Genomic DNA, 25,927 nt, shown 5'->3' with positions numbered 1-25,927 from the left:
GATATCAGCTTTCACCTGTTAGAGGGGATATCAGCTTTCACCTGTTAGAGGAGATATCAGCTTTCACCTGTTAGATGAGATATCAGCTTTCACCTGTTAGAGGGGATATCAGCTTTCACCTGTTAGAGGGGATATCAGCTTTCACCTGTTAGAGGGGATATCAGCTTTCACCTGTTAGAGGGGATATCAGCTTTCACCTGTTAGAGGGGATATCAGCTTTCACCTGTTAGAGGGGATATCAGCTTTCACCTGTTAGAGGGGATATCAGCTTTCACCTGTTAGAGGGGATATCAGCTTTCACCTGTTAGAGGAGATATCAGCTTTCACCTGTTAGAGGGGATATCAGCTTTCACCTGTTAGAGGGGATATCAGCTTTCACCTGTTAGAGGGGATATCAGCTTTCACCTGTTAGAGGAGATATCAGCTTTCACCTGTTAGATGGGATATCAGCTTTCACCTGTTAGAGGGGATATCAGCTTTCACCTGTTAGAGGAGATATCAGCTTTCACCTGTTAGATGGGATATCAGCTTTCACCTGTTAGAGGGGATATCAGCTTTCACCTGTTAGATGAGATATCAGCTTTCACCTGTTAGAGGGGATATCAGCTTTCACCTGTTAGATGAGATATCAGCTTTCACCTGTTAGATGAGATATCAGCTTTCACCTGTTAGAGGGGATATCAGCTTTCACCTGTTAGAGGGGATATCAGCTTTCACCTGTTAGAGGGGATATCAGCTTTCACCTGTTAGATGGGATATCAGCTTTCACCTGTTAGAGGGGATATCAGCTTTCACCTGTTAGAGGAGATATCAGCTTTCACCTGTTAGAGGAGATATCAGCTTTCACCTGTTAGAGGAGATATCAGCTTTCACCTGTTAGAGGAGATATCAGCTTTCACCTGTTAGAGGAGATATCAGCTTTCACCTGTTAGATGAGATATCAGCTTTCACCTGTTAGAGGGGATATCAGCTTTCACCTGTTAGAGGAGATATCAGCTTTCACCTGTTAGATGAGATATCAGCTTTCACCTGTTAGAGGGGATATCAGCTTTCACCTGTTAGAGGGGATATCAGCTTTCACCTGTTAGAGGGGATATCAGCTTTCACCTGTTAGAGGGGATATCAGCTTTCACCTGTTAGAGGGGATATCAGCTTTCACCTGTTAGAGGGGATATCAGCTTTCACCTGTTAGAGGGGATATCAGCTTTCACCTGTTAGAGGGGATATCAGCTTTCACCTGTTAGAGGGGATATCAGCTTTCACCTGTTAGAGGAGATATCAGCTTTCACCTGTTAGAGGGGATATCAGCTTTCACCTGTTAGAGGGGATATCAGCTTTCACCTGTTAGAGGGGATATCAGCTTTCACCTGTTAGAGGAGATATCAGCTTTCACCTGTTAGATGGGATATCAGCTTTCACCTGTTAGAGGGGATATCAGCTTTCACCTGTTAGAGGAGATATCAGCTTTCACCTGTTAGATGGGATATCAGCTTTCACCTGTTAGAGGGGATATCAGCTTTCACCTGTTAGATGAGATATCAGCTTTCACCTGTTAGAGGGGATATCAGCTTTCACCTGTTAGATGAGATATCAGCTTTCACCTGTTAGATGAGATATCAGCTTTCACCTGTTAGAGGGGATATCAGCTTTCACCTGTTAGAGGAGATATCAGCTTTCACCTGTTAGAGGGGATATCAGCTTTCACCTGTTAGAGGGGATATCAGCTTTCACCTGTTAGAGGGGATATCAGCTTTCACCTGTTAGAGGAGATATCAGCTTTCACCTGTTAGAGGGGATATCAGCTTTCACCTGTTAGAGGGGATATCAGCTTTCACCTGTTAGAGGAGATATCAGCTTTCACCTGTTAGAGATATCAGCTTTCACCTGTTAGAGGGGATATCAGCTTTCACCTGTTAGAGGGGATATCAGCTTTAACCTGTTAGAGGGGATATCAGCTTTCACCTGTTAGAGGAGATATCAGCTTTCACCTGTTAGAGGAGATATCAGCTTTCACCTGTTAGAGGGGATATCAGCTTTCACCTGTTAGAGGGGATATCAGCTTTCACCTGTTAGAGGAGATATCAGCTTTCACCTGTTAGAGGGGATATCAGCTTCCACCTGTTAGAGGGGATATCAGCTTTCACCTGTTAGAGGGGATATCAGCTTTCACCTGTTAGAGGGGATATCAGCTTTCACCTGTTAGAAGAGATATATGCTTTCACCTGTTAGAGGGGATATCAGCTTTCACCTGTTAGAGGGGATATCAGCTTTCACCTGTTAGATGAGATATCAGCTTTCACCTGTTAGAGGGGATATCAGCTTTCACCTGTTAGAGGGGATATCAGCTTTCACCTGTTAGAGGAGATATCAGCTTTCACCTGTTAGAGGGGATATCAGCTTTCACCTGTTAGAGGGGATATCAGCTTTCACCTGTTAGAGGGGATATCAGCTTTCACCTGTTAGAGGGGATATCAGCTTTCACCTGTTAGAGGGGATATCAGCTTTCACCTGTTAGAGGGGATATCAGCTTTCACCTGTTAGAGGAGATATCAGCTTTCACCTGTTAGATGGGATATCAGCTTTCACCTGTTAGAGGGGATATCAGTATCTACATCTCACTCCTCCTCTTGTTTCATGTAGAATCTGAACAACACAGAGCTGAGTAAGGGTTCTGCTGGGGGGAGTAGTGGAGGTGCTGGGTACAGCGCTCCAGGAGGCCCAGCCCAGTTCAGCTCTCCACCATCCTACAAGCTCCACCTTGGGACAGGAGGGGGCTCCTGTGGCCCTTCCAGCCCAGCCACCCCTGGAGGTCAGGACTGCCTGTCCACCACCTTCAGCACTACCCTGTCCCCCACCCTGTCCTCCCCCTCCCTGGGCCCCTCCATCACCCTGGTCCCCTCCACCACCCCAGCTCCCAGGACTGGAGAGTACCTGGGCCCTGAGCTGCTGATCAACAAGAGCCCCAATGAGCTGCCCAAGGGAGTGGACCCTAATAGGAGAGAGGTGAGGATGCTATTATAAAATAGTACTGCTGAGACTGTATTGTACAGCAGGTTATTAGGGAAATGGTCATATTTTCGTTGTTTACTATTTGGACAAATCAGGATTGGGAAAAGGTGGTTCTTAAACTGGTTTCCACAGCACACAAAGTCCAAATTGGATATATCGTTAAAATTCAGGAAAACAGAAAATTTATTTTTGGCCATGATAAACATGGCTGGAATTAGAGGAAGAGGGAGGCCTAGAGTTTCCATTTGGGAGGAGACTTTTACACAAAGGTAATCCAAATTGTTAATGGCATTCCCCCCAGAAGTAAAACAGGAAATGACAAACTTTCTCGAAATACCTTTACTTCTGGGGAACCAAGAATAGTGTTATGGTGGTGAACTGACAGCAGGGGCCAGCAGGGGTCAGCATAACACATGAAATACGTCTCTCTCACTCTCAATTCAAGGGCTTTATTGGCATGGGGAACATATGTTTACATTGCCGAAGCAAGTGAAATAGACAATATAAATTAACAGTAAACATTACACTAACAGAAGTTCCAAAAGAATAAAGACATTTCAAATGTCACATTATGTCTATATACAGTGTTGTAACGATGTGCAAAAATCTCTCTCTCTCTCTTCTCAGGACTATCTCTCTGATGTGGATCTGGAGAACCTGCTGGGTTGTTCTCGGTCTGGTTTCCAGCGGCTGCCCAGGTGGCGGCAGAACGACCTGAAGAAGAAGGCAGGGCTGTTCTAAGTGGGCAGTCGCCTCAGTTGGGATTACATCGGGACATAGCTTATTAGAGTTGAAAATGTTCCTTGATTGTGTTCAAGTTGTTTTCAAGTCGAGAGAGAGCGGGAATGTTTTTTTTAAAATCGTTTTTCAACAGAACAGTGTAGAAGTGGCAGCAACATGCTGAACTGAAGACCTGGAACAGACTGAACTGTGAGAACAACTCAAAACAAAAGGTTCCATACTTTCACATCCAGGTCAAAGGTAGATGTATAGACGTGTACTTCATACATACTTCAGCTGAATGTGTGCTATGCCTGATTACTAACAGTACGTTACAAGCAGTAAAACAGAGAGACGTTTAAAAAATACATTATTTATTGAACAATTGAACAAAACTATGCCCAGTTGATATGTTCTACCAGCTGAACAGAATAAACAGCAGGTATTTTTTTAAACATTGATTCGATGAACATGTCTTTATTTTTTTTATCTCATGAGCAGTTGCTATATTTGATGTTTTGTTATATTTTCTCTACATTTCAAAGATGAGTTATGATTTTAAAACAGTTTTTTAAATGTATTTTCTAACAATCAAACATAATGAACAAACCCTCTCATAATCACAAATCTAATCATCATGAAGCCTGTCACCAGATCTCTAATAATAAAACAATATACAATCAACTTACTGTTTCAAATTATTCTTTTACTTTGTGTAAATGCAGTTGAGTGAAAAACTAAATAAATAAATATTACAATATACAGAGCCTTTGGAAATTATTCAGACCCCTTGACTTTTTTCACATTTTGTTACATTTTGTTACGTTACAGCCTTATTCTAAAATAGATTCAATAATTTTTTCCCTCATTAATCTACACACAATACCCCTTAATGACATCACAATACCCCAGCATGACATCATAATACCCCATAATGACATCACAATACCCCAGCATGACATCACAATATCCCATAATGACATCACAATAACCCATAATGACATCACAATAGCCCTTAATGACAAAGCAAAAAGAGGTTTAGAAATTTTAGCAAATGTATTACAAATAAAAAATTGAAATATCACTTTTACATAAGTATTCAGACCCTTTACTCAGTTCTTTGTAGAAGCACCTTTGGCAGCGATTACAGCCTTGTGTCTTCTTGGCTATGACGCTACAAGCTTGACATTCCTGTGTTGTTTTGGCTATGTGCTTAGGGTTGTCGTCCTGTTGGAAGGTGAACCTTCGCCCCAGTCTGAGGTCCTGAGTGCTCTAGAGCAAGTTTTCATCAAGGATCTCTTTGTACTTTGCTCCTTTCATTTTTGCCTCAATCCTGACTAGTCTCAGAGTCCCTGCTGCTGAAAAACATCCCCACAGCATGATGCCACCACCATCAGGCTTCACCGTAGAGATTGTGCCAGGTTTCCTCCAGACGTGATGCTTGGCATTCAAGCCAAAGAGTCCAATCTTGGTTTCATCAGACCAGAGAATCTTGTTTCTCATGGTCCGAGATTCTTTAGGTGCCTTTTGGAAAACTCCAAGGGGGCTGTCATGTGCTTTTTACTGAGGAGTGGCTTCCGTCTGGCAAATACCTTAAAGGGCTGATTGGTGGAGTGCTGCAGAGATGGTTGTCCTTCTGGAAGTTTCTCCCATCTCCACAGAGGAACTCTAGAGCTCTGTCAGAGTGACCATCCGGTTCTTGGTCACCTCCCTGACCAAGGCCCTTCTCCCCCGATTGCTCAGTTTGGCCAGGCGGCCAGCTCAAAGAAGAGTCTTGGGGGTTCCAAACTTCTCCATTTCAGAATGATGGAGGCCAATGTGTTCTTGGGAACCTTCAATGCTGCAGAAATGTTTTGGTACCCTTCCGCAGATCTGTGCCTTGACACAATCCTGTCTCTGAGTTCTACGGTCAATTCCTTCAACCTCATGGCTTGGTTTTTGCTCTGACATGCACTGTCAACTGTGGGACCTTATATAGACAGATGTGTGCCTTTCCAAAGCATGGCCAATCAATTAAATTTACAACAGGTGGATTCCAATCAAGTTGTAGAAACAACTCAAGGATGATCAATGGAAACAGGATGCACCTGAGCTCCATTTCAAATCTCATAGCAAAAAACAATAAAATAATGTTTTCAGTTTGTCATTATGGGCTATCTTGTGTAGATTGTTTTTATTTGTTTAATCAATTGTAGAATAAGGCTGTAAACGTAACAAAATGTGGAAAATGTCAAGGGGTCTGAATACTTTCCGAAGGCACTGTATACAACTCCATAATGTCTTCATAATCTGATACAGAAAGTTGCAATGTCTCCTGTTATATTGTTACTCGGCTGATATTAAGAGAAACACTCTTCCCTTAATATCAGACTCAAACTCCATTTGATGCATGGAACAGATGTGGGTTGAGCTATGTCTACATAAGGGTGATAAAAATTAAAAAAAACTCACAAAAGCGCTGGCGAAGGCCTTGAGGCCGATACCTAAAGTTTAATAAAGAGTAGTGATACTGTCAGGAGCAGTGTGCAGGTTTCTTATTTGTTCTCATCTTATTCAACTGTAGTGATACTGTCAGGAGCAGTGTGCAGGTTTCTTATTTGTTCTCATCTTATTCAACTGTAGTGATACTGTCAGGAGCAGTGTGCAGGTTTCTTATTTGTTCTCATCTTATTCAACTGTAGTGATACTGTCAGGAGCAGTGTGCAGGTTTCTTATTTGTTCTCATCTTATTCAACTGTAGTGATACTGTCAGGAGCAGTGTGCAGGTTTCTTATTTGTTCTCATCTTATTCAACTGTAGTGATACTGTCAGGAGCAGTGTTCAGGTTTCTTATTTGTTCTCATCTTATTCAACTGTTACCATGCACCTGCAAAAAAGATAACTCAGATGTGCCTTTTGAATTTTGAATTACAGTTTTTACAACTACAGTTTTTACAACTACAGTTTTTACAACTACAGTTTTCACTCTGCACTCTGAACACAAAAAGGAAAGGGACGTTGTGGTGAATCAGAATTAGTTGATAACATAGATCATTTTGATGTCTTATCTGCATAATATGCTAATATGCTGATATACTTGTTATTAGAATGTATCCCTTCAGACTCTGGTGTTGGCAGTTGCACTTCCTCCCTCACCTGGGGCTCAGTCACCTGGAGCTCAGTCACCTGGGGCTCAGTCACCTGGGGCTCAGTCACCTGGGGCTCAGTCACCTGGGGCTCAGTCACCTGGGGCTCAGTCACCTGGAGCTCAGTCACCTGGGGCTCAGTCACCTGGAGCTCAGTCACCTGGGGCTCAGTCACCTGGTGCCCAGTCACCTGGGGCCCAGTCACCTGGGGCCCAGTCACCTGGTGCCCAGTCACCTGGGGCTCAGTCACCTGGAGCTCAGTCACCTGGGGCTCAGTCACCTGGTGCCCAGTCACCTGGGGCCCAGTCACCTGGGGCTCAGTCACCTGGGGCTGTTCTGGGATTGATTTGCACTTTTCGCACACCACAGTACGTTCATCTCTAGGAGACAGAACGTATCTCCTTCCTGAGCGGTATGACGGCTGCGTGGTACCATGGTGTTTATACTTGCGTACTATTGTTTGTACAGATGAACATGGTACCTTCAGGTACCAAGGATGAACCAGACTTGTGGAGGTCTACACATTTTTTTCTGAAGTCTTAGCTGTTTTCTTTTGATTTTCCCATGATGTCAAGCAAAGAGGCACTGAGTTTGAAGGTATGCCTTGAAATACATCCACAGGTACACCTCCAATTGATTCAAATGATGTCAATCAGCCTATCAAAAGCTTCTAAAGCCATGATATCATTTTCTGGAATTTTCCAAGCTGTTTAAAGGCACAGTCAACTTAGTGTATGTAAACTTCTGACCCACTGGAATTGTACAGTGAATTATAAGTGAATTAATCTGTCTGTAAACAATTGTTGGAAAAATGACTTGTGTCATGCACAAAGTAGATGTCCTAACGGACTTGCCAAACGATAGTTTGTTAACAAGACACTTGTGGACTGGTTGAAAAACAATTTTTAATGACTCCAACCTAAGTGTATGTAAACTTCTGACTGGATATACAGACATGGCTTCTAACTACAATATGTATTAATATAGTTGTTAACTATAGGACATATACAGATTGTGTCACAACTTCCGCCGAAGTCGGTCCCTCTTCTTGTTCGGGCGGCATTCGGTGGTCGTCGTCACCGGCCTTCTAGCCATCGCCGATCCACTTTTCATTTTCCATTTGTTTTGTCCTTGTCTTACACACCTGGTTTCAATCCCACAATTACTTGTTCATTATTTAACCCTCTGTTCCCCCATGTTTGTTTGTGAGTAATTGTTTATTGTATTGCTGTCCGTATTTGTGGCCTTGGATTTATTTGATGTCTATTGTGATTATTATTGAGTAAAATTGACCGCTTGCCACTCCGTGTCCACGGCCTGTGGCCCTGGTCCCCTCTTTGACCTCTTGCCTCTCCGTGTCCACCGCCTGTGTCCCTGGTCCCCTCTTTGACCTCTTGCCTCTCCGTGTCCACGGCCTGTGTCCTTGGTCCCATCTTTGACTGCTTGTCTCTCCATGTCCACGGCCTGTGTCCCTGGTCCCCTCTTTGACTGTTTGCCTCTCCGTGTCCACGGCCTGTGTCCCTGGTCCCCTCTTTGACCTCTTGCCTCTCCGTGTCCACGGCCTGTGTCCCTGGTCCCATCTTTGACTGCTTGCCTCTCCGTTTCCAAGGCCTGTGTCCCTGGTCCCATCTTTGACTGCTTGTCTCTCCGTGTCCAAGGCCTGTGTCCCTGGTCCCCTCTTTGACTGTTTGCCTCTCCGTGTCCAAGGCCTGTGTCCCTGGTCCCCTCTTTGACCTCTTGCCTCTCCGTGTCCACGGCCTGTGTCCCTGGTCCCCTCTTTGACTGTTTGCCTCTCCGTGTCCACGGCCTGTGTCCCTGGTCCCCTCTTTGACTGTTTGCCTCTCCGTGTCCACGGCCTGTGTCCCTGGTCCCCTCTTTGACCTCTTGCCTCTCCGTGTCCACGGCCTGTGTCCCTGGTCCCCTCTTTGACTGTTTGCCTCTCCGTGTCCACGGCCTGTGTCCCTGGTCCCCTTTTTGACCTCTTGCCTCTCCGTGTCCACGGCCTGTGTCCCTGGTCCCCTCTTTGACTGCTTGTCTCTCCATGTCCACGGCCTGTGTCCCTGGTCCCATCTTTGACTGCTTGTCTCTCCGTGTCCACGGCCTGTGTCCCTGGTCCCATCTTTGACCTCTTGCCTCTCCGTGTCCACGGCCTGTGTCCCTGGTCCCCTCTTTGACCTCTTGCCTCTCCGTGTCCACGGCCTGTGTCCCTGGTCCCATCTTTGACCTCTTGCCTCTCCATGTCCACGGCCTGTGGCCCTGGTCCCCTCTTTGACCTCTTGCCTCTCCTACATCATGGAGCCTTGTTGTGCTGCTTTCGGCTAAAAAACAGTCTGTATGCGATGGTAGTCGCTGTCTGTAGGGAATTTGCTCTCAGTGGATGCCTCTGTGTCTGCGTTTCCATGTCCACCAGCTGCTGCGTATCTGCGTCCCCCGGTCGTCCCCCGGTCGTCCCTACGTCGGCCTCTCAGTGCTCCCGTCCTTGGGCTTTCCCACGTGTAGACCTTGTTGAGCTGGTAGTCCTCTGTGTTTGGCTGATATTTCTTGATGTTGCTTGTATAAAGTCTATGTATTTCCCAGTGGACTGGTTGATCGTGTCGTCTATGGCTTTGAAGTCTGGGCCTCGAATCTCCTTCATTATAACCTTATGTTCGCTGATCTTAACTTCAACCTCTTTTACTTCCTTCGACACATGTTCAAGGATTAATAGCATTACATCTTAAAGAAACACTTGTTGAGGATTTCACCCTGTTTCTGAACGAAGTCGTTTTCCCCTATTGTCTGTATTCTCAGTCCTCTTGGAATGCGCTTGTTAAGAGTGGTGCCATCGACGGAACAAACCAGTCTCTTTCTCTGGAGTTGGATGTTACTGTCTCCACTAGAGGAGCTGGGTTGTCCATGTTGGAGGTAGGGAAGAGGATCTTATTGGCGTCTCCTTGTGTGAATGGTACTCGCGCAATGCCTGGTAAGTGAGTTGTTCTCTTGTAGTGGATCCATTGTTTACTTGGTATGTTGTCGTGGAAATTCTAATCAATAATGAGGAGAGACGAGGTCAATCACCATTCAGGATATTAATTTATTCAAAACCTTTTAATAAGGATAGAGCAAATAGTTCTATAATGATGAGGCTGGTCGGCTCAACACTTCCATGTGTTGTGGAGAGTAGTTCTGACATATGAAGAATACAAAATATATTTTATTGAAAAGATACTCCCTTTTAGTCTTCATGACAAACAACAGATGCATGGAATTGGTCACAAGGTGAAACTTGATAAATGATAAATGAGTATCACGCAGACCGATAGCATTTGCTATGAAGACTGTTTTTATTGTTTAGTCAGGCCCCTAAGACGAGGCTCGGTCTCGTCCCTGGTACTTCATAGCACAGAAACACTGATTCATTCTATGGCATAAATCAATTGTCAACTCCAGATACTCCAATCTCAAGTAAAACCCCTTCTTGACCCCACTCCTGGACAAGTTCACTGAGGGGAGTGAGCATCTAGGTCATACACTATCCCAGGATAGGTGTAACATCAGAGAGGACATACAATGGTTCCAGACACTACCCCACACATCACAATGAGGGGAGTGAGCCTCTAGGTCATACACTACCCCAGGATAGGTGCAACATCAGAGAGGACATACAGTGGTTCCAGACACTACCACACACATCTTGTCTCAGACCTTATCTCCCCCAAGGCCAAAGGAGAGAGTGACTGGCGTACAGACATTGTGGAGACAAATAATTGGTTCCCCATTAATCACATCATCCCTTCACATGGTTTAGAATAGGTAAAGACACATTCACATGGTTTAGAATAGGTAAAGACACATTCACATGGTTTAGAATAGGTAAAGACACATTCACATGGTTTAGAATAGGTAAAGACACATTCACATGGTTTAGAATAGGTAAAGACACATGGTTTAGAATAGGTAAAGACACATTCACATGGTTTAGAATAGGTAAAGACATGGTTTAGAATAGGTAAAGACCCATCCACATGGTTTAGGATAGGTAAAGACACATTCACATGGTTTAGAATAGGTAAAGACACATTCACATGGTTTAGAATAGGTAAAGACACATTCACATGGTTTAGAATAGGTAAAGACACATGGTTTAGAATAGGTAAAGACACATTCACATGGTTTAGCATAGGTAAAGACACATTCACATGGTTTAGAATAGGTAAAGACACATTCACATGGTTTAGAATAGGTAAAGACACATTCACATGGTTTAGAATAGGTAAAGACACATTCACATGGTTTAGAATAGGTAAAGACACATGGTTTAGAATAGGTAAAGACACATTCACATGGTTTAGAATAGGTAAAGACACATTTCCATGGTTTAGAATAGGTAAAGACACATTCACATGGTTTAGAATAGGTAAAGACACATTCACATGGTTTAGAATAGGTAAAGACACATTCACATGGTTTAGAATAGGTAAAGACACATTCACATAGTTTAGAATAGGTAAAGACACATTCACAGGAAAAAGAGGGAGGCTTGCAAGCCAAAGGACACCATCCCAACCGTGAAGCACGGGGGTGGCAGCATCATGTTGTGGGGTGGCTTGGTTGCAGGAGGGACTGGTGCACGTCACAAAATAGATGGTGTCATGAGGCAGGAAAATTAGGTGGATATACAGAAGCAACATCTCAAGACATCAGTCAGGAAGTTAAAGCTTGGTCGCAAATGGGTCTTCCAAATGGACAATGACCCCAAGCATACTTCCAAAGTTTTTGCAAAATGGCTTAAGGACAACAAAGTCAAGGTATTGGAGTGGCCATCACAAAGCCCTGACCTCAATCCTATAGAACATTTGTGGGCAGAACTGAAAAAGCGTGTGCGAGCAAGGAGGCCTACAAACCAGACTCAGTCACACCAGCTCTGTCAGGAGGAATGGGGCAAACTTCACTCAATTTATTGTGTGTGGGAAGCTTGTGGAAGGCTACCCGAAAGTTTGTCCCAAGTTAAACAATTTAAAGGCAATGCTAGCAAATACTATTTGAGTGTATGTCACCTTCTGACCCACTGGGAATATAATGTAAGAAATAAAAGCTGAAATAAATCATTCTCTCTACTATTATTCCGACATTTCACATTCTTAAAATAAAGTGGTCATCCTGACTGACCTAAAACAGGGATTTATTTACAAGGTTTAAATGTCAGGAATTGTGAAAAACTTTTTGTGAAAAAAGGTGTATGTAAACTTCCGACTTAAACTATCCAAGAAAAACAAACCACATTCAGAAGTCAAGGCATTTCTTTTATAAGATGATGATGATACTTCCTGTGATATGTGGTTGTCCCTACAGTGCATCGGAATGTATCCTTGACTTTTTCCACATGTTACATATGCAATATATATATATATATATATATATAAGCTCCCACAGTTGCCAGTGCATGTCAGAACAAAAACCAAACCTTGACGTCGAAGGAAATTTCCGTAGATCTGGGGAAGGGTAGAAAAAAATGTCTGCAGAATTGAAGGTCACCAAGAACGCAGTGGCATCATTCTTAAATGAAAGAAGTTTGGAACCACCAAGACTCACCAAGACTCTTCCTAGAGCTGGCCGCCCGTTCAAACTGACTCTCAGTCCATGAGAAAACAAGATTCTCTGGTCTGGGGAAACAAAGATAGAACTCTTTGGTTTGAATGCCAAGCACCAAGTCTGGAGGAAACCTGGCACCATCCCTACGGTGAAGCATGGTGGTGGCAGCATCATGCTGTGGGGATGTTTTTCAGTGACAGGGACTGGGAGACTAGTTAGGATCGAGGGAAAGATGAATGGAGCAAAGTACAGAGATTATTGATGAAAACCTGCTCCAGAGCACTCGGGACCTTAGACTTGGGCGAAGGTTCACCTTCCAACAGGGCAACGACCCTAAGCACACAGCCAAGACAACACAGGATTGGCTTCGGGACAGGTCTCTGAATGTCCTTGTGTGGCCCAGCCAGAGCCTGGACTTGAACCTGATCGGACATCTCTGGAGAGACCTGAAAATAGCTGTGCAGGGACGCTCCCCATCCAACCTGACCGAGCTTGAGAGGATCTACAGACAAGAATGGGAGAAACTCAAAGTACTGAGTAAAGGGTCTGAATACTTATGTAAATATGATATATCATTTTTTTTTATATAGATTTCCAAACATTTCTAAAAACCTGCTTTTGCTTTTTCAGTATGGGGTATTGTGTGCAGATTGATGAGGGGGGAAAGTATTTCATCCATTTTAGAACAAGGCTGTAACATAACAAAATGTGGAAAAGTCAGATGGTCTGGATACTTTCTGAATCCACTCTAGCTATCTTAAGATGAATTCACTAATGGAAAGTTGCTCTGGATAAGAGCATCTGCTAAATGAGTAAAATGTCAAATGTAAATGTAAGATATCTTGAACCTCATTAATCAAATTCAGCTGTAAGATCTCTTGAACTTTATTAATGTGGTCAAATGTGGGGTTGGAGGGTTGGGTTTAATTTGGGTTTATTTTCTAATTCATTCTGTTTTTTGTTTTACTTGTAATGGTCAAATCAATTAGTGTATTTTTGCTTGGTAAATACTATGAATGTACAGTGAGGGAAAAAACGTTTTTGATCCCCTGCTGATTTTGTACGTTGGCCCACTGACAAAGAAATAATCAGTCTATAATTGTAATGGTAGGTTTATTTGAACAGTGAGAATAACAACAAAAAAATCCAGAAAAACTCATGTCAAAAATGTTATCAATTGATTTGTATTTTAGTGAGGGAAATAAGTATTTGACATCCTCTCAATCAGAAAGATTTATGTCTCTCAGGTGTCTTTTATACAGGGAATGAGCTGAGATTAGGAGCACACTCTTAAAGGGAGTGCTCCTAATCTCAGTTTGTTACCTGTATAAAAGACACCTGTCCACAGAAGCAATCAATCAATCCGATTCCAAACTCTCCACCATGGCCAAGACCAAAGAGCTCTCCAAGGATGTCAGGGACAAGATTGTAGACCTACACAAGGCTGGAATGGGCTACAAGACCATCGCCAAGCAGCTTGGTGAATAGGTGACAACAGTTGGTGAGATTATTCGCAAATGAAAGAAACACAAAAGAACTGTCAATCTCCCTCGGCCTGGGGCTCCATGCAAGATCTCACCTCGTGGAGTTGCAATGATCATGAGAACGGTGAGGAATCAGCCCAGAACTACACGGGAGGATCTTGTCAATGATCTCAAGTCACCAAGAAAATAATTGGTAACACTACGCCATGAAGGAATGAAATCCTGTAGCACCAGCAAGGCTCAAGAAAGCACATATACATCATGCCTGTCTGAAGTTTGCCAATGAACATCTGAATGATTCAGAGGACAATTGGGTGAAAGTGTTGTGGTCAGATGAGACCAAAATGGAGCTTTGGCATCAACTCAACTCGCGGTGTTTGGTGGAGGAGGAATGCTGCCTATGACCCCAAGAACACCATCCCCACATCAAACATGGAGGTGGAAACATTATGCTTTGGGGGTGTTTTTCTGCTAAGGGGACAGGACAACTTCCCCGCATCAAAGGGACGAAGGACAGGGCCATGTACCGTCAAATCTTGGGTGAGAACCTCCTCCCTCAGCCAGGGCATTGAAAATGGGCTGTGGATGGGTATTCCAGCATGACAATGACCCAAAACACACGGCCAAGGCAACAAAGGAGTGGCTCAAGAAGAAGCACATTAAGGTCCTGGAGTGGCCTAGCCAGTCTCCAGACCTTAATCCCATAGAAAATCTGTGGAGGGAGCTGAAGGTTGGAGTTGCCCAACGTCAACCTCAAAACCTTAATGACTTGGAGAAGATCTGCAAAGAGGAGTGGGACAAAATCCCTCCTGAGATGTGTGCAAACCTGGTGGCCAGCTACAAGACACGTCTGACCTTTGTGATTGCCAACAAGGGTTTTACCACCAAGTACTAAGGCATGTGTTGCCGAAGGGTCAAATACCTATTTCCCTCATTAAAATACAAATAAATTTATAACATTTTTGACATGCGTTTTTCTGGATTTTTGTTGTTGTTATTCTGTATCTCACTGTTCAAATAAACCTACCATTAAAATTATAGACTGATCATGTCTTTGTCAAACGTACAAATCAGCAGGGAATCAAATACTTTTTTCCCTCACTGCACCTTATGTTATTGATCTTTAAAAAAAAAAGAGTTATTTAACAGACGCTCTTGTGTGATGTAGGGTCGTACTCTACGGATGTTCCTCTTCCTGTGTGAGGTAGGGTCGTACTCTACGGATGTTCCTCTTCCTGTGTGAGGTAGGGTCGTACTCTACGGATGTTCCTCTTCCTGTGTGAGGTAGGGTCGTACTCTACGGATGTTCCTCTTCCTGTGTGAGGTAGCGTCGTACTCTACGGATGTTCCTCTTCCTGTGTGAGGTAGGGTCGTACTCTACGGATGTTCCTCTTCCTATGTGAGGTAGGGTCGTACTCTACGGATGTTCCTCTTCCTGTGTGAGTTAGGGTCGTACTCTACAGATGTTTCTCTTCCTGTGTGAGGTATGGTCCTACTCTACGGATGTTCCTCTTCCTGTGTGAGGTAGGGTCGTACTCTACGGATGTTCCTCTTCCTGTGTGAGGTATGGTCCTACTCTACGGATGTTCCTCTTCCTGTGTGAGGTAGGGTCGTACTCTACCGATGGTGTAGCGCATGTTTGTAGAGAACAACAGGGTGTTGTCCAGGGTCACGCCAAGGTTCTTTGCTCTCTAGGAGGACGACACTGTGGAGTTGTCAACTGTGATGGAGAGGTCTTTGAGCGGGCAGGTTTTCCCCAGGAGGAAGAGCAGTTCCGACTTGTTGAGGTTGAGGTGGAGGGCCGACATCCAAGCTGAGATATTTGCCAGGCACCAGAGATGCGTGTCGCCACCTGGGTGTCAGAAGGTGGTAAGGAGAAAAACAGTTGAATGTCATCTGCATAGCAGTGATAGGAGAGACCATGTGAGGATATGATGGAGCTAAGTGACTTGGTGTATAGAGAGAAGAGGAGAGGTCCATCCTCATAGCAGTGATAGGAGAGACCATGTGAGGATATGACAGAGCTGAGTGACTTGGTGTATAGTGAGAAGAGGAGAGGTCCATCCTCATAGCAGTGATAGGAGAGACCATGAGAGGATATGACGGAGCTGAGTGACTTGGTGTATAGAGAGAAGAAGAGAGGGTATAGCGATTGAGAGGTATAGCGATTGAGTTGGTCAGACAGCACGCTCAAGTGTTTTGGAAAGAAAAGAAAGAAGAGACACAGGTCTGTAAATTTTGGCTTCAGATGAGTCGGGTGTTGGTTTCTTGATGAGGGACATTTTTGAAGTCAAAGGGGATGCAGCCAGTGGTCAGGGATGAGTTGATGAGGGAAGTGAGGAATGGGAGAAGGTCTCCAGAGATGGTCTGCAGAGGAGGGGATGGGGTCAAGAGGGCAGGTTATCAGGCGGCCAGACCTCACTAGTCACAGGTGTTCATCTGGAGTGAGAGGGTAGAAAGAGGTAAAAGCGTAGGGTAATTCTGTGTGAGGCTGAGTGAGTGAAGAGCGGATGTCATCAACCTTCTTTAAAAGTGGTTGACAAAGTCGTCCGCAGAGAGGGAGGAGGGGGGGGTGGAGGATTAAGGAGGGACGAGAAGGTGGAAAATAGTTTCCTAGGTTTAGAGGCAGAAGCTTGACATTTAGAAGGTAGAAAATGGCTTTAGAAGCAGATACAGAGGAAGAGAAGCTAAAGAGGAGGGAGTGAAAGGATGATATGTCCTCTGGATGTTTAGTTTTCCTCCATTTTCACTCAGCTGCCTGCAGCTCTGTTCTGTAAGCTAGCAATGAGTCACTCAGCCACGGAGCAGGAGGGGAGGGCCGAGCCGGCCGGGAGGAAAGAGGACAGTGCGAATCATAAGATGCAGAAAGGGAGGAGAGTAGGGTTGAAGAGGCAGAATCAGAAGGCAGGAGGGAGGATTTAGCAGGAGAGAGAGAGCGAGAGAGCGAGAGAGAGAGAGAGAGAGAGAGAGAGAGAGAGAGAGAGAGAGTGAGAGAGTGAGAGAGAGCGAGAGAGAGCGAGAGAGAGAGAGAGAGAGAGAGAGAGAGAGCGAGAGAGAGAGAGAGAGGGAGCGAGAGAGAGAGAGAGAGAATGAGAGAGAGAGAGAGAGAGAGAGAGAGAGAGAGAGAGACCCTACCCGTGACCATCTGGGTAGGGGCTGAGTGGCTTGGGTTGGAGGAAAGGGAGACAGACAAGGAAACAAAGTTGTGATCGGAGACCTGTAGGTCGATTGCAGTGAGATGTGTAGATGAACAGCCTTTAGTAAAGATGAGTTCATGTTGTCTGCCTTGTGAGTTGGAGGGGAGAAGGGGTGAGGTCAAAAGAGGCAAAGAGAGGAAAGAAATGAATCGCAGGCAGATGTCAGGAGGTTGAAGTCGCCAAGTACGAAGAGTGGCGAGCCATCATCAGGAACTGAGCAGGTAATATTATCATGTAATATGGACGTGTGCTGATGAAATATTCCTAATTTGTCCATTGCTGTTTATTTGGCTGATTATTGATAGCAGAATAATAATTTAAAACATTTTTTTTTAAACATTGTCATTTTGCAACAAAATCACATTTTATAAAGACACACTGCTGTTTGTACAATTGAACCATAACGTTTTCGTTGTTTGAAGAGACAAGGAGGGTTGAAGTAACATGTAATAACAGCCGAATGAAACAGTGATATTGTGTCATGCTAACAGTTAGGAAGCAAAACCTTCTGTCCTATAAAATAAACAACAGATAAACTATGAGAATGTTTTAGTCATATTTTTTTTAAAGCATCAAGTATGCTTTTTTTTTTTCAATCCATAGATAGTTTTGTCTGATTCCCTTTAGTCTCTGATTAAAAAGCACTAGTAGACGTCAGTAATACTTCTATAGCTCTCTAAATCACCTCAACGCATGACTGGAGGAATGATAACTACCCTCTATAGGACTAGCAACAAGCTAACTACCCTCTATAGGACTAGCAACATGCTAACTACCCTCTATAGGACCAGCAACATGCTAACTACCCTCTATAGGACCAGCAACAAGCTAACTACCCTCTATAGGACCAGCAACAAGCTAACTACCCTCTATAGGACTAGCAACAAGCTAACTACCCTCTATAGGACTAGCAACAAGCTAACTACCCTCTATAGGACTAGCAACAAGCTAACTACCCTCTATAGGACCAGCAACAAGCTAACTACCCTCTATAGGACTAGCAACAAGCTAACTACCCTCTATAGGACCAGCAACATGCTAACTACCCTCTATAGGACCAGCAACATGTTACCTACCCTCTATAGGACCAGCAACAAGCTAACTACCCTCTATAGGACCAGCAACATGCTAACTACCCTCTATAGGACCAGCAACATGCTAACTACCCTCTATAGGACCAGCAACATGCTAACTACCCTCTATAGGACCAGCAACATGTTACCTACCCTCTATAGGACCAGCAACAAGCTAACTACCCTCTATAGGACTAGCAACAAGCTAACTACCCTCTATAGGACCAGCAACAAGCTAACTACCCTCTATAGGACTAGCAACAAGCTAACTACCCTCTATAGGACTAGCAACAAGCTAACTACCCTCTATAGGACTAGCAACAAGCTAACTACCCTCTATAGGACTAGCAACAAGCTAACTACCCTCTATAGGACCAGCAACAAGCTAACTACCCTCTATAGGACTAGCAACAAGCTAACTACCCTCTATAGGACTAGCAACAAGCTAACTACCCTCTATAGGACTAGCAACAAGCTAACTACCCTCTATAGGACTAGCAACAAGCTAACTACCCTCTATAGGACTAGCAACAAGCTAACTACCCTCTATAGGACTAGCAACAAGCTAACTACCCTCTATAGGACTAGCAACAAGCTAACTACCCTCTATAGGACTAGCAACAAGCTAACTACCCTCTATAGGACCAGCAACAAGCTAACTACCCTCAATAGGACCAGCAACAAGCTAACTACCCTCTATAGGACCAGCAACAAGCTAACTACCCTCTATAGGACTAGCAACAAGCTAACTACCCTCTATAGGACCAGCAACAAGCTAACTACCCTCTATAGGACTAGCAACATGCTAACTACCCTCTATAGGACCAGCAACATGCTAACTACCCTCTATAGGACCAGCAACATGCTAACTACCCTCTATAGGACCAGCAACATGCTAACTACCCTCTATAGGACCAGCAACAAGCTAACTACCCTCTATAGGACTAGCAACAAGCTAACTACCCTCTATAGGACCAGCAACATGCTAACTACCCTCTATAGGACCAGCAACATGTTACCTACCCTCTATAGGACCAGCAACATGTTACCTACCCTCTATAGGACCAGCAACAAGCTAACTACCCTCTATAGGACCAGCAACATGTTACCTACCCTCTATAGGACCAGCAACAAGCTAACTACCCTCTATAGGACCAGCAACATGCTAACTACCCTCTATAGGACCAGCAACATGTTACCTACCCTCTATAGGACCAGCACCATGCTAACTACCCTCTATAGGACCAGCAACAAGCTAACTACCCTCTATAGGACCAGCAACAAGCTAACTACCCTCTATAGGACCAGCAACAAGCTAACTACCCTCTATAGGACCAGCAACAAGCTAACTACCCTCTATAGGACCAGCAACAAGCTAACTACCCTCTATAGGACCAGCAACATGTTACCTACCCTCTATAGGACCAGCACCATGATAACTACCCTCTATAGGACTAGCAACAAGCTAACTACCCTCTATAGGACCAGCACCATGCTAACTACCCTCTATAGGACCAGCAACAAGCTAACTACCCTCTATAGGACCAGCAACAAGCTAACTACCCTCTATAGGACCAGCAACAAGCTAACTACCCTCTATAGGACCAGCAACAAGCTAACTACCCTCTATAGGACCAGCAACAAGCTAACTACCCTCTATAGGACCAGCAACATGTTACCTACCCTCTATAGGACTAGCAACAAGCTAACTACCCTCTATAGGACCAGCAACATGCTAACTACCCTCTATAGGACCAGCACCATGATAACTACCCTCTATAGGACCAGCAACAAGCTAACTACCCTCTATAGGACCAGCACCATGCTAACTACCCTCTATAGGACCAGCAACAAGCTAACTACCCTCTATAGGACCAGCAACAAGCTAACTACCCTCTATAGGACCAGCAACAAGCTAACTACCCTCTATAGGACCAGCAACAAGCTAACTACCCTCTATAGGACCAGCACCATGCTAACTACCCTCTATAGGACCAGCAACATGTTACCTACCCTCTATAGGACCAGCAACATGCTAACTACCCTCTATAGGACCAGCAACATGCTAACTACCCTCTATAGGACAAGCAACATGTTAACTACCCTCTATAGGACCAGCACCATGATAACTACCCTCTATAGGACCAGCAACATGTTAACTACCCTCTATAGGACCAGCACCATGTTAACTACCCTCTATAGGACCAGCAACATGTTACCTACCCTCTATAGGACCAGCAACATGATAACTACCCTCTATAGGACCAGCACCATGCTAACTACCCTCTATAGGACCAGCAACATGTTACCTACCCTCTATAGGACCAGCAACATGCTAACTACCCTCTATAGGACCAGCACCATGCTAACTACCCTCTATAGGACCAGCACCATGCTAACTACCCTCTATAGGACCAGCAACATGTTACCTACCCTCTATAGGACCAGCAACAAGCTAACTACCCTCTATAGGACTAGCAACATGCTAACTACCCTCTATAGGACCAGCAACATGCTAACTACCCTCTATAGGACCAGCAACATGCTAACTACCCTCTATAGGACCAGCAACATGTTACCCACCCTCTATAAGACCAGCAACAAGCTAACTACCCACTATAGGACTAGCAACAAGCTAACTACCCTCTATAGGACCAGCAACATGCTAACTACCCTCTATAGGACCAGCACCATGCTAACTACCCTCTATAGGACCAGCACCATGCTAACTACCCTCTATAGGACCAGCAACAAGCTAACTACCCTCTATAGGACCAGCACCATGTACCTACCCTCTATAGGACCAGCAACAAGCTAACTACCCTCTATAGGACCAGCAACATGTTACCTACCCTCTATAGGACCAGAACCATGCTAACTACCCTCTATAGGACCAGCAACAAGCTAACTACCCTCTATAGGACCAGCACCATGCTAACTACCCTCTATAGGACCAGCAACAAGCTAACTACCCTCTATAGGACCAGCAACATGTTAACTACCCTCTATAGGACCAGCAACATGTTAACTACCCTCTATAGGACCAGCAACATGTGACCTACCCTCTATAGGACCAGAAACATGTTAACTACCCTCTATAGGACCAGCACCATGTTAACTACCCTCTATAGGACCAGCAACATGCTAACTACCCTCTATAGGACCAGCAACATGCGAATTACCCTCTATAGGACCAGCAAGATACTAACTTCCCTCTATAGGACCAGCAACATGTTAACTACTCTCTATCGGACCAGCAACATACTAACTACTCTCTATAGGACCAGCAACATGCTAACTACTCTCTATAGGACCAGCAATATACTAACTACTCTCTGTAGGACCAGCAACATGCTAATTACTATATTTTGGACCAGCAACATACAAAGTACTCTCTATAGGACCAGCAACATGCTAACTACTCTCTATAGGACCAGCAACATACTAACTACTCTCTATAGGACCAGCAACATGCTAACAACCCTCTATAGGACCAGCAACATGCTAACTACCCTCTATAGGACCAGCAACAAGCTAACTACTCTCTATAGGACCAGCAACATGCTAATTACTCTCTATAGGACCAGCAACACACTAATTACTCTCTTTAGGACCAGCAACATGCTAACTACTCTCTATAGGACCAGCAACATACTAACTACTCTCTATAGGACCAGCAACATGCTAACTACTCTCTATAGGACCAGCAACATGCTAACTACTCTCTATAGGACCAGCAACATAATAACTATTCTCTATAGGACCATCAACAAGCTAACTACTCTCTATAGGACCAGCAACACACTATCTACTCTCTATAGGACCAGCAACATACTAACTACTCTCTACAGGACCAGCGACATGCTAACTACCCTCTATAGGACCAGCAACATGCTAACTACTCTCTATAGGACCAGAAACATGCTAACTACCCTCTATAGGACCAGCAACATACTAACTACTCTCTATAGGACCACCAACATGCTAACTACTCTCAATAGGACCAGCAATGTGCGAACTACTCTCTATAGGACCAGCAACATACTAAGTACTCTCTATAGTACCAGCAACATACTAACTACTCTCTATATTACCAGCAACATACTAACTACTCTCTATAGTACCATTAACATTCTCACTACCCTGTATAGGATCATACACATACTAACCACTCTCTATTGGACCAGCAACATGCTAATAACTGTCTATAGTACCAGCAACATACTAACTACTCTCTATAGGACCAGAAACATACTACCTACCCTCTATAGGACCCCTAACATAATAACTACCCTCTATTGGGCCAGCAACATACTAACTACTCTCTATAGGACTAGGGACATACTACCTACTTTCAATAGGATCCTTTACTTGCTTGTATCATTCACATACAATTCTTTTAAAAAGCAACTTAGCATGTCAGACCCACCTACCGCATAGATGCAAAAACACACGTTTTCAGGGGTCTGTGTGATGTGGGAGGAGTTAGTTTGATGTGGGAGTAGTCCTTTTGGTGTGAGAAGAGACATTACAATGTCGGAGGAGTCCTTAGTGGTGTGGGAGGGGTCTGTGTTATGTGGGAGGAGTCAGTAGTATGTGGGAGGGGTTAGTTTGATGTTGGTGGGGTCCGTGTGAAGTGGACGGGGTCTATTTGGCATCCAGCAGCATGAGGTGAACAAACAAGCCGGCTGAGGGGATGACATCACCATGTTTGGTGAGAAGAGGGACGTGGCGGTAACCTGGGAAACAGGACGTGAGGTTTGAATAAGTCAGCAATGGCGAGAGAGAGAGAGAGAGAGAGAGAGAGAGAGAGAGAGAGAGAGAGACAGAGAGAGAGAGAGAGAGAGAGAGATTACCGTTCTGTAGACTGGTGAGTGGCAGGCAGTACTGTCCAATTAAGTCGTTCTGTGAGGTGGAGTCATAGTCTTCAACCAGGAAGCGGACCAGGGCTAGCTCTGGTACCTGGATGTCAAACTGGAATGTCTCATTCCACATGGGGTTAAAACCTGCAGAGAGGAACAACATTCCACATTTAACCTGCAGAGAGGAACATCATTCCACATGGGATTAAAACCTGCAGAGAGGAACATCATTCCACATTTAACCTGCAGAGAGGAACATCATTCCACATTTAACCTGCAGAGAGGAACATCATTCCACATTTAACCTGCAGAGAGGAACATCATTCTATATGGGGTTAAAACCTGGTGAGAGGAACATCATTCCATATGGGGTTAAAACCTGCAGAGAGGAACATCATTCCACATTTAACCTGCAGAGGGGAACATCATTCCACATTTAACCTGCAGAGAGGAACATCATTCCACATTTAACCTGCAGAGAGGAACATCATTCCACATTTAACCTGCAGAGAGGAACATCATTCCACATGGGGTTAAAACCTGCAGAGAGGAACATCATTCCACATGGGGTTAAAACCTGCAGAGAGGAACATCATTCCACATGGGGTTAAAACCTGCAGAGAGGAACATCATTCCACATGGGGTTAAAACCTGCAGAGAGGAACATCATTCCACATTTAACCTGCAGAGAGGAACATCATTCCACATGGGGTTAAAACCTGGTGAGAGGAACATCATTCCACATTTAACCTGCAGAGAGGAACATCATTCCACATTTAACCTGCAGAGAGGAACATCATTCCACATTTAACCTGCAGAGAGGAACATCATTCCACATGGGGTTAAAACCTGCAGAGAGGAACATCATTCCACATTTAACCTGCAGAGAGGAACATCATTCCACATGGGGTTAAAACCTGGTGAGAGGAACATCATTCCACATTTAACCTGCAGAGAGGAACATCATTCCACATGGGGTTAAAACCTGGTGAGAGGAACGCCATTCCACATTTAACATTTTTATTTTATTTTTTTATTTCACCTTTATTTAACCAGGTAGGCTAGTTGAGAACAAGTTCTCATTTGCAACTGCGACCTGGCCAAGATAAAGCATAGCAGTGTGAGCAGACAACAAAGAGTTACACATGGAGTAAACAATTAACAAGTCAATAACACAGTAGAAAACAAAGGGGGAGTCTATATACAATGTGTGCAAAAGGCATGAGGTAGGCAAATAATTACAATTTTGCAGATTAACACTGGAGTGATGAATGATCAGATGGTCATGTACAGGTAGAGATATTGGTGTGCAAAAGAGCAGAAAAGTGAAAAAGGGTGGGCTATTTACCAATAGACTATGTACAGCTGCAGCGATCGGTTGGCTGCTGAGATAGCTGATGTTTGAAGTTGGTGAGGGAGATAAAAGTCTCCAACTTCAGCGATTTTTGCAATTCGTTCCAGTCACAGGCAGCAGAGTACTGGAACGAAAGGCGGCCAAATGAGGTGTTGACTTTAGGGATGGTCAGTGAGATACACCTGCTGGAGCGCGTGCTACGGATGGGTGTTGCCATCGTGACCAGTGAGCTGAGATAAGGCGGAGCTTTACCTAGCATGGACTTGTAGATGACCTGGAGCCAGTGGGTCTGGCGACGAATATGTAGCGAGGGCCAGCCGACTAGAGCATACAAGTCGCAGTGGTGGGTGGTATAAGGTGCTTTAGTGACAAAACGGATGGCACTGTGATAGACTGCATCCAGTTTGCTGAGTAGAGTGTTGGAAGCCATTTTGTAGATGACATCGCCGAAGTCGAGGATCGGTAGGATAGTCAGTTTTACTAGGGTAAGCTTGGCGACGTGAGTGAAGGCGGCTTTGTTGCGGAATAGAAAGCCGACTCTTGATTTGATTTTCGATTGGAGATGTTTGATATGAGTCTGGAAGGAGAGTTTGCAGTCTAGCCAGACACCTAGGTACTTATAGACGTCCACATATTCTAGGTCGGAACCATCCAGGGTGGTGATGCTAGTCGGGCATGCGGGTGCAGGCAGCGACCGGTTGAAAAGCATGCATTTGGTTTTACTAGCGTTTAAGAGCAGTTGGAGGCCACGGAAGGAGTGTTGTATGGCATTGAAACTTGTTTGGAGGTTAGATAGCACAGTGTCCAAAGACGGGCCGAAAGTATATAGAATGGTGTCGTCTGCGTAGAGGTGGATCAGGGAGTCGCCCGCAGCAAGAGCAACATCATTGATATACACAGAGAAAAGAGTCGGCCCGAGAATTGAACCCTGTGGCACCCCCGTAGAGACTGCCAGAGGACCGGACTGCATGCCCTCCGATTTGACACACTGAACTCTGTCTGCAAAGTAATTGGTGAACCAGGCAAGGCAGTCATCCGAAAAACCGAGGCTACTGAAGTCTGCCGATAAGAATATGGTGATTGACAGAGTCGAAAGCCTTGGCAAGGTCGATGAAGACGGCTGCACAGTACTGTCTTTTATCGATGGCGGTTATGATATCGTTTAGTACCTTGAGTGTGGCTGAGGTGCACCCATGACCGGCTCGGAAACCAGATTGCACAGCGGAGAAGGTACGGTGGGATTCGAGATGGTCAGTGACCTGTTTGTTGACTTGGCTTTCGAAGACCTTAGATAGGCAGGGCAGGATGGATATAGGTCTGTAACAGTTTGGGTCCAGGGTGTCTCCCCCTTTGAAGAGGGGGATGACTGCGGCAGCTTTCCAATCCTTGGGGATCTCAGACAATATGAAAGAGAGGTTGAACAGGCTGGTAATAGGGGTTGCGACAATGGTGGCAGATAGTTTCAGAAATAGAGGGTCCAGATTGTCAAGCCCAGCTGATTTGTACGGGTCCAGGTTTTGCAGCTCTTTCAG

The 25,927-nt window shown here is 44.6% G+C and overlaps 2 protein-coding genes across 3 annotated transcripts in view; one reads left to right on the top strand and one right to left on the bottom strand.

Moving 5' to 3' along the window:
* The window catches only part of vill (villin-like), a 63,779-nt gene extending 59,288 nt beyond the window's left edge, over window positions 1-4,491 (top strand). The window contains exons 19-20 of one of the 2 annotated variants that reach the window (XM_031836466.1): window positions 2,641-3,003; window positions 3,637-4,491. In XM_031836466.1, the coding sequence (XP_031692326.1) occupies window positions 2,641-3,003; window positions 3,637-3,750 (477 nt within the window). In that variant the 3' untranslated portion in view covers window positions 3,751-4,491. The remainder of the gene's footprint in view (window positions 1-2,640; window positions 3,004-3,636) is intronic. The other variant, XM_031836467.1, reaches the window with a different exon arrangement.
* A 16,786-nt stretch (window positions 4,492-21,277) lies between these two features.
* The window catches only part of LOC109883206 (1-phosphatidylinositol 4,5-bisphosphate phosphodiesterase delta-1), a 60,799-nt gene continuing 56,149 nt past the window's right edge, over window positions 21,278-25,927 (bottom strand). The window contains exons 14-15 of the mRNA XM_031836465.1: window positions 23,036-23,185; window positions 21,278-22,918 (exon numbers count right to left, since the gene is read on the bottom strand). Of these exons, the coding sequence (XP_031692325.1) occupies window positions 22,827-22,918; window positions 23,036-23,185 (242 nt within the window). The 3' untranslated portion in view covers window positions 21,278-22,826. The remainder of the gene's footprint in view (window positions 22,919-23,035; window positions 23,186-25,927) is intronic.

This window comes from Oncorhynchus kisutch, linkage group LG11 (assembly GCF_002021735.2).
Source record: "Oncorhynchus kisutch isolate 150728-3 linkage group LG11, Okis_V2, whole genome shotgun sequence".
Classification (NCBI taxonomy): domain Eukaryota; kingdom Metazoa; phylum Chordata; class Actinopteri; order Salmoniformes; family Salmonidae; genus Oncorhynchus; species Oncorhynchus kisutch.
This window is presented reverse-complemented; position numbering and strand designations above follow the sequence as displayed.